Here is a 9,422-nt window from a genome sequence, read left to right as displayed (position 1 = left end):
TTTTTATCAATAGATCTTGAAATAAAATTAAAACACAAAATTTACCAGTGCCGAGATAATCTATGTAATGGCAGTATCTGACCATGCGGAGCTGTTCTAGGTAATGGTCGGCACATACAACAGCTTCTGGCCAGGGGAGAGTCACTTATGATGAGTAAGTAGATTAAACAGCTATGGCACACATCTGCTACTTTCTGAGGCAACTCCTTTATCTGCCTATTTTATCACAGGAATGAGTGTTTCTACCATGTCTTCAGCCCTCTGAACTCAAATTAATTCAGTAATGTGGCATACCCAGCAGCCGCTGAGCTTATGGGTCATGGACTTGTTTTAGGATGAGTTCACAGGACTGAAGACGGGTCAAAAACACTCACTCCTGTGATAAAATAAGCAAGGAAATGTGCTACCTCATAAAGCAGCAGATTCGGGCCTCCACTGTTTTGCCTGTACGTTCATTTATACCGTATTTTTCGGACCATAAGACACACTTTTTTCCACCAAAATTTTTGGTGGAAATGGGTTGTCGGAATATACTTACAAATACTATGACGGTGATCCCAGTCTGACGCTGCAGGGCGATGCAGCCTCCCTTCCTAGGCTGGTGCGGCGGTGGTGCTCCTCTGTGGGGCAGCGGTGCTCCACCGTTATTTAATGAAAGCCCGGAGGCCCCCATAGATCCGTGACCTTCGGGGGCTGCGCATGCTCAGATTCAGATCTCGTCTCCCGAGATCTTGTTGCAGAGATCTGAATCTGAGGATGTGCAACCCCCGGCAGCCATTTTCCCAGAGGCCACCGCATAGCAGCACTGGGTCTGCGGGGGCCTCTTGGCTTTCACAAAATGCCGGTGGAGCCCCGCAGCCCCACAGAGGAGCACCACCACCGCCGCACCTGTCGCAAAATGCCGGCGGAGCCCCGCCGCACCAGCCTGGGATTTCCCGGAGGTCACCGCACCAGTCTGGACCACCGGACAACCCCTGTGACCACTCCTAGACCTGGGCTGATACAGATACAAGAAGAAACATTGTTTGGCTTAGTCTGTATATTATGGTAACAACAAGTATCTGTGCTTTGTGAAAACGAGATTTGGGGAATATTATTTTCAGAGCAGCAATAGTTAATAACTTGTGATAATAAAGGATACAATACCTTCCTTGCTTTCTTTTCACTCCTGCTCTGTTTTGCTTTGCTGACAGGTTCCTCGTCTATTTCTGCTGCTGCCGCCAGCTGTCAATACAACATTGTGGTGACTGTCCATATATAAGGGTATAATGCCCAACATACATGCTGAAAGTAAGCAGATCACAGAGGAAATGTATAGCACTGTAATCTTACCTGTGCCTGCTGTGTAGAGGTTTGTGTGGAGTCCTGTTCTAGCTCTGGAGGAGAATCATCACTGTCAGATTCTGTCCCTGACCCTGCCAAACAAATATGCACATTTAGGTTTATAGCAATACAAGGAATTACATTGGAAGCCAGGCCTTTGTGCTGTAAACCTATATATCAAAGAAAAGAGCAACCAAAGTACAACATTTGTATCAAGTGTGTTAACTACAGGCTGTCATTATACCAACCAATATTTGACACACATGTACAACTTGGTTAGTAACAAACATTAAAATGCAAACTCGCAGTCTGAAGAGGAACCCTCACTGTACCCAACGGTAATAACATTAATTTCAGGCTTTTCATAGCTTTGAGCTAGAGACATTTTCCAGTACCAATTATGAATACTGAGCTCTTAGATGGTTCATCACATCTATATTCACCTCTTGTGAAAGTAAAACACTGCAGTGCGCTCGCTTTACAATATGGCTAGCTTTACACTACGGTACTTAGTAACAATCAGTAGATGATAAACCTTTAAAATGTGTTGTATGACAACGAGAAATTAAACTAGATGGAGGAAATGTTTAAAAAAAAAAAAAAAAAATTACCTGTGTGATCCCTGCCACTACAGTGCCGATGGATCATGCTAGACTATTTTCCAGAAGTACTATACTTTAACCACAGCAGCTGGCTGCCAATCATTAGCCTGTGTCATCACATGTTGTAGAACATTACTCCTCAACTTTAGTTCTCAGGCCCACCAACAGATCGTGTTTTCAGGATATCTTTAGTATTGCCCAGGAGATTGAATTATGACCTGTGCAATATTAAGGAAACATGGATTTTTGTGAGTACTCACGTAAAATCCTTTCCTCCGAGATGCTCATTGGGGGACACAGGTACTGTGGGTGTATGCTACCGCCATCTGGAGGCTGACACTAAGTAAACAACACAAGGTTAGCTCCTCCTCCGCCGCATACACCCTCGCCCTGATTACGGGCGGAAACCAGTTTAGTGCAAAAGCAGTCGGAGAACAACGAGAAACAACAGCCTTAACGCAAATAACAATACGTCTGGAAAAGATCCACCCTTACATAAAAAAGAAAAATGCGTATTGATTAAATAAACTAGAGCCAAACTTGTAACAGGGTGGGTGCTGTGTCCCCCAGTGAGAGTCTCGGAGAAAAGGATTCTACGGTGAGTACTCACAAAAATCCATGTTTCTCCTTAGTCTCATTGGGGGACACAGGTACTGTGGGACATCCTAAAGCAGTCCGTGGGTGGGAGACTAACTCACCGATCCAAGCTACATGCACCTCCTGTTCAAAGGTGCGCCACCGCCGCTTGGAGAATTCTTCGACCCAGGCTCGCATCTGACGAAGCCTGAGTATGGACATTATGTTTGGTAAACGTGTGCAGGCTGGACCAGGTCGCTGCCTTGCATACTTGTTCTGTCGAAGCCTGGTGTCTAAGCGCCCAAGAGGCGCCCACCGCTTGAGTAGAGTGTGCTCTGATCCCTGCTGGGACCGGCGCCCCCCTGATGCGGTAGGCTTCCTGAATCATTAGACGGATCCATCTGGCTATGGTAGACTTTGAGGCTGCGAGTCCCTTCCTGCGCCCCTCGGGGAGCACGAACAGCGTGTCCGTCTGACGAAAGGGTGCCATCCGCGCCACGTACCTTCGGAGTGCTCTCACGAGGTCTAACGTGTGAACAGCTTTTTCCATACGATGTACCAGCGCCAGGCAGAATGAGGGCAAGACAATATCCTCATTAACGTGGAATGAGGATATGACCTTCGGCAGAAAGGGGGGAGCTGGTCTGAGCACCACCTTATCCTTGTGGAAGGTGAGAAACGGTGCTCGGCAGGACAAGGCCCCCCCAACTCCGAGACTCGCCTAATGGAAGTTACGGCTACCAAGAATGGAATGGTTCAAAAGGCGCCTCCTGGAGAACATTTAGGACCAGGTTAAGGTCCCAGGCGTCCAGGGGCACCGTACAGGGCGGTACCAAATGGGAGACTCCCTGGATGAAAGTCCTCACCTGCATAATGGTAGCAATCTTTCGCTGAAATAGGATGGACAACGCTGATATCTGTCTCCTAAGGGAACTCAGGGCCAAACCTGAATCTAGGCCTGACTGGAGAAACGCTAAGATGTTGGGAATCGAAAATGTTAGTGGAGAAAAACCACGATCCCGACACCAAGCAAAGACGACTTTCCAGGTGTGATGGTAAATTTTCGCCGAGGTAGCCTTCCAGGCGCTAATCATTGTGGCTACCACATAGCGGCTAAACCCCGCCTGAGTCAGGATCCAAGATTCAACGGCCATGCCGTCAAACACAGGGCGCCTGAGTTCGGGTGGAAGATCGGACCCTGGGTCAGAAGACCTGGGCGCTCTGGTAGTCGCCATGGGACGTCGGCGAGCAGCTGCACCAGATCTGCGTACCAAGCCCGACGGGGCCAGCAGAATTGCTGGAACTCCTTCTGTTTTGATCTTCTTGATGACCCGCGGTAGCGGGGGGAAACAAGTATGAAAGGCGAAACTGGTTCCATGGCAGAACCAACGCATCCACCGCGATCGCTCGTGGGTCCCGAGACCAAGCGACGAACACGGGCACCTTGGCGTTCACTCTGGATGCCATCAGATCCACATCCGGTGTCCCCCAACGTCGGCAAGCGCTAGAGTCTTGTCCTGAGGGAGAATTACCAACCCTCGGGAGGTATCGAAAATCATCCCTAAAAAAGAAATCCTCTGGGATGGGATAAGGGATGATTTTTTCCTGTTGACCAACCACACTAAGCAGGAAAGGGTATCTAGCATGATGTTGACATTCTCCTCGCATGCCCGAAACGAGGGGCCCTTCACCAAGAGGTCGTCTAAGTATGGTAAGACGACTATGCCTCGAGAGTGTAAGACGGCCATCACGACTGCCATCACCTTTGTAAACACTCTGTGAGCGGTGGCGAGCCCGAAGGGTAGTGCTGCAAACTGGAAATGTCGGCCATTGATGGCGAACCGCAGAAACTTTTGATGTGGAGGAAAAATGGGGACGTGCAGGTAGGCATCCTGGATGTCGATCGAGGCCAAGTATTCCCCTTGGCCGATATAACTGAATGGAGAGATTCCATTCGGAAAGGTTTGACCCTGATGAACCTGTTCAGGAGCTTCAGGTCCAGAACCGGCCTGACTGTCCGGTCCTTTTTGGAGACCGCAAACAGGTAGGAATAAAAACCCTGCCCCCTCTCGTGCTCTGGTACGGGAATAATGACTGTTGCGCTGGAGTGAGTTGATGGCCCCTAGCAACGCCCTTGCCCGGGACTCCACTTTGGGAAGTCGGGATAGAAAAAATCTTTTCGGGGGAAACCTGAAAAACTATCTTGTAACCTGCGGACACAAGTTCCGCCACCCATGAGTCGTGTGCTATCGTGACCCAGACCTGGCGAAAGCAGAGCAGGCGGCCACCCACTCTGCTGATGTCGCTTTAAAAGTGCTCTGAGTCATTTGGCTGAGTGTCTCTGGGCCTTGGCTCCCCTCGCCCTGGGCTGGCGAGCACACATTCTCCCCAATGGGTTGGCTCTATATGAGTACTGTCGCTCCCTATCCTGGTTGGAACGCCCTGGAGCGGCAGAACTGGCCGATGCCATCCACCCGGGGTTGCGAAAGGCCCGAAACCGCGCCTGAGGCTGGCGAAACGGTTGCTTGACCTTTTGTTGCGGGAGGAAGCTGCTTTTTCCCCCGGTAGCGTCGGAGATGAGCCGGTCTAACTTTTCTCCAAACAAACTGCCACCCTGATAAGCCAGGGAAGTCAAAGACTTCTTGGAAATTGAATCGGCCTGCCATGTTCTTAACCATAGGGCCCTCCTAATGGCTACCGCATTTGCGGCCGCTAGAGCCACACAATTGGCCGCATCCAAGGAAACTTTAATTAAGTAGTCACCGGCCATCGCGATTTGACTCGCAATCTCTGCTACCTCTGCAGGCAGGTCTCTATCCTGCAAGACCTTGCCCAATGAGTCTGACCATGACATCATGGCCTTGGCCACCCACGTTACCGCGAACGAGGAAGCGAGTGCTGAACCTGTTGCCTCAAAAACCGAGCGAGCCAATCCTATGAGCCGATCCGTGGGGTCCTTGATAGAAGCACCATTAGGTACCGATAACAAGGATCTCTAGGCCAAGCGTGACACCGGTGGATCCACCACTGGGGATTCTGCCCATTTCTTACGGAGCTCCGGGGCGAACGGATATCTTGCCTCTATCATTTTCTGCCCCGAGAAAAGCCTATCTGGCCGTTCCCTGTGACACTGCACTATGTCCTCAAATTCTGGGTGAGTGCCAAACACACACTGCGGTCGCTTAGCCCGCTTAAAGGATACCTTATGGCCTGAGGCCAAAGCAACGTCAGCCTCAATTCCCAGTGTTTGATTAACGGCATCAATGAGGCTGTTAACTGTTTCTCGGCACTCCGGGGTATCCAGGTCCAGTGGCTCGTTGGAGTCATAGTCTGAACTCTGCCCGCTCCCAACACCTGGTGAAGGTGAGCGTGACGCCGAACTTACTGATGCTGAGGCACCTGATGGGCTGGGCAACGCCATGAGGGCTCGTTTTCTTTGCGTCTGTCTGGAGTGAGAGCGGCCCCTGCTGGCCGGAGGGTCCTGTGAGGTGGAGGACCCCTCCCAGATAAGCGAGCCACTATCCTTGCTCCTGTCTGGGGCATGAAGAGACTCAATTGCCTTTGTTAACGAAGCCATAGATTGTGATATGGAAAAGGCCCATTCTGAAGGATTTGAATTCCTGGGCTCGATCGCGGGGGGAGGGCTCCCGGGCGCGTTCGGAGTCACAGGCTTCACAAAATGTATTGCCCTGTGCCCGCGGAAATGACGCCCTACAGGCAATGCATGCAGCGTAAAGAAACGTGTGCCTTCCCTTTCCCAGCCATATTGTGTCTGCCAGGCATTGATGTTGCCCTACTAGGGGCTGTGGAGGGGGAGTAGCCTTGGCTGCCAGCCGCGGTCAGGACCGCACTTACCCGGTCCTGTGTCCCCCCGCTGCTTCTCCTGCTGCAAACGCTGGCGTTGGTCACTGCTGAGGGCTGCCCGACCGCTGCTTTCCGGTCGCGGCCTATGCTGCCACGAAGTCGGGGCCTCAATTTTTATCCGGCGCCCACCCAGGCCAGAGGGCGAGCCGCCGAAAGTGACATCGCGCCAGGAGGGTGGGATTTCCGGCCGCGGCCTACCACCGGCCGCAGCCGCACCCTGGATTTTTAGTGTCCGCCCTGTCCGTACAGCCATCCATCGCCTCTGCTGACTAACGCCGACCCTGGACGCCGCAGGGCCCTCCTCGACCATCACATCCACACCATCCGGACCCTGCATCTCCAGGTAGAAGGGGGGGGGGGTGTGATATCCTGGACGGTGCCTAGCTCCATCTAACCCATTCAGGGGGTGAGGAGAAGGACCGTCCGCCGCCTTGCAGCACCGCCGTCTAGCGTTGGTGGAGCAGTGGGGGCCGCACGGACTAATCTTGAGCCTCTGTACAGCCCATGGTTTCCATACCTAGGGGTGGTCAGGGCTAAGTCCGGCATAATGTCCCACATCACGGGAGAGGATACGTGGAGGGACAATCGCACGTGGTCGCCCGTTGATGGTTTGGGGAAATCGAACCCTTTCAATAGGATCCGTTGCCCCTGTCTAATCTTCATAGAAAAAATAATAAAAATAAAAAAGAAGTCTGGGGAATATGCCCCAGATATGTCCCACGGTGCGGGAAAGGATACGTGTAGACGATACTCAACACGTGCTCGCCCGTTGTTGGTTTGGGGAGATCGGCCCCTTTCAATAGGGGCCGCCCTATCTTATCTTCATGGAAAGGAAAAAAAGACTGGAGAAACCAGACACGTGTGCCTCCAAAAGACACTAAGAAAAAAAAACTGGTTTCCGCCCGTAATCGGGGCGAGGGTGTATGCGGCGGCGGAGGAGCTAACCTTGTGTTGTTTACTTAGTGTCAGCCTCCAGATGGCGGTAGCATACACCCACAGTACCTGTGTCCCCCAATGAGACGAAGGAGAAATCCTGAGAACTTGATCGGCTGGTGGGCCTTTAGTATGGAGTTGAAAAGCACTGTTGAACATCACTGCTTCATGAAAATATTGACATCCAGGGACCACTTGAGCTGGACGATAGCTAGACCAGGGAGTGATGAAATGTGTTATTTTATTACATTTCCTGCCGCTAGTTAAATTATGGTATATAAACTCACAACCACACCATTCTGTTTACCATGACACAACCTCAAAGTAAACACTTTACAGCAACAATGTGCTTTCCAAAGAGAGCAGGAAGTAACAAATGTACAAAAAAATGCAAAAACATCTAGGTTTTATTGACATTAGGCACCTATAGTATAAAAGTGGTTTTCCTTCCAGTACAGATAAGTAAAGATCGCAAACTATGTTACAATTGTACTCCCATGATTGAGACGTGAAAATGTATGATGATATAACTATGAGACTAGACCCTTTACCCTTAGCCAAATTTTAATGCAAAGCACCCATATATCGCAATACAGACAGCTTCTCGTTGTATACATCTTAAAGATTAGTTACGTTAAAGGGGTTGTACTCAGTTTGGAAGTTATCCCCTATTCATGGGGTGGGAGAGGTGGAATCCAGTGATCGGAGGGTTACCCACCTCACCATGGACAGGGGATAACTTCCAAACTTGGCACAACCCCTTTAATAGTATCAAGGTCAAACACTAGGTGGTACATCATGCACTGCAAAGTGAGGTTAAACACCAAGATACCATTGTCGTTCTTCAGAAGTGGCTCTTTGACAGGAGCAGTCACGGGTGGTTTAGAGGAAACTAGGTCCACCATGATGGGCTGGTACACCGCTTCCTTAGTTGTAATCTCTGGAGGGATCAGAGGGGGCAATTCCTCCTCTTCGACAGGAACCGGGACAAGTGCAGTAGGCGAGTTGGGGGTTTTGGAGACAAGAGATGGAGAAACAGAAGGAAGAAGTACAGGAGGCACAGATTCCACGGAAGCCACAACAGGACGAGGGGTTAGCTCTTTTGCAGGACTTGGAATATATAGCTCTGGAGGGGAAATCTGAGACACTTTCTGAACTTTATTAGCTAAAAGAATGGGAGAAGAATGGATATTAGGAGAAGCAGAAAATAAAGAGTCTTTAGAAAGGGTCAAGTCATTGCCATTATCTGGGGTAGCAGAAGCAGAACTGGCATGAATAGTCATAAGCAAGTGAGGCTGAACAGATTCTTCTATAGAAGAATAAAAGGATCCATCATTAGCAGGCATAGAAACTGAAGAGCCAACATGCTTCGGCTCACAGGATGTACTATCACATACAGATTCCTCAGTGAGAGGGGCAGATGAGCGTCGGTTGGCATTATCAACATGCTCGAAGTGCTTTGGCAAAAAGGAAATAGATTCATTAAGATCCTCACACATCTCAGGCAACATTACTTCAGTGAGTACATTTTTATCCACTTCTGTTCCCTTAGACGATACCTTGCTTTTTTCTACATCTAAGGTCTCATGAAAAGTCATGTCAATGGTTGATCCCTCAGTACCATGCCCAAATTGAAAACCAGCATAAGCCTCCTGAGGCATGGCAGCTGGGTGTCCACCCTCTACTGCTAGCGCCCCTCAGGCACTGATTTGAAAACAGGAGTCACATCTTCCAATGGAGGCAACTCCTTACAGGCAGCAGCATTTTGTTGTTGGAACCGCACAAAGTAAAAAAGACTGGATATTATCACAGGAAACTGACAAGGTCACTCTATTCAACACTGCAGTGGAATCATCTGCTGCTTGAGCAGCTTTGCTCTTTTTCAGTGAATGGACTTCAATTACTGTTGAGCGGGCAGCCGGGGCCTCCGGCTCCTCAGAGCGGGCAGCCGGGGCCTCCGGCTCCTCAGAGCGGGCAGCCGGGGCCTCCGGCTCCTCAGAGCGGGCAGCCGGGGCCTCCGGCTCCTCAGAGCGGGCAGCCGGGGCCTCCGGCTCCTCAGAGCGGGCAGCCGGGGCCTCCGGCTCCTCAGAGCGGGCAGCCGGGGCCTCCGGCTCCTCAGAGCGG

At 50.6% G+C, this 9,422-nt stretch overlaps 1 protein-coding gene across 1 annotated transcript in view; it reads right to left on the bottom strand.

Annotated features, from left to right (window-relative positions):
* NACA (nascent polypeptide associated complex subunit alpha) overlaps nt 1–9,422 on the bottom strand; it is a 45,444-nt gene that overhangs the window by 3,763 nt on the left and 32,259 nt on the right. Inside the window, 2 exon segments of the mRNA XM_073576897.1 lie at nt 1,147–1,224; nt 1,333–1,415. Of these exon segments, the coding sequence (XP_073432998.1) occupies nt 1,147–1,224; nt 1,333–1,415 (161 nt within the window).

Source organism: Dendrobates tinctorius, unplaced genomic scaffold (genome assembly GCF_039654945.1).
Source record: "Dendrobates tinctorius isolate UK_male_01 unplaced genomic scaffold, ASM3965494v1 ptg000051l, whole genome shotgun sequence".
Classification (NCBI taxonomy): domain Eukaryota; kingdom Metazoa; phylum Chordata; class Amphibia; order Anura; family Dendrobatidae; genus Dendrobates; species Dendrobates tinctorius.
The sequence above is the reverse complement of the archived record's forward strand: the minus strand, read 5'-3'. Positions and strand labels throughout refer to the sequence as shown.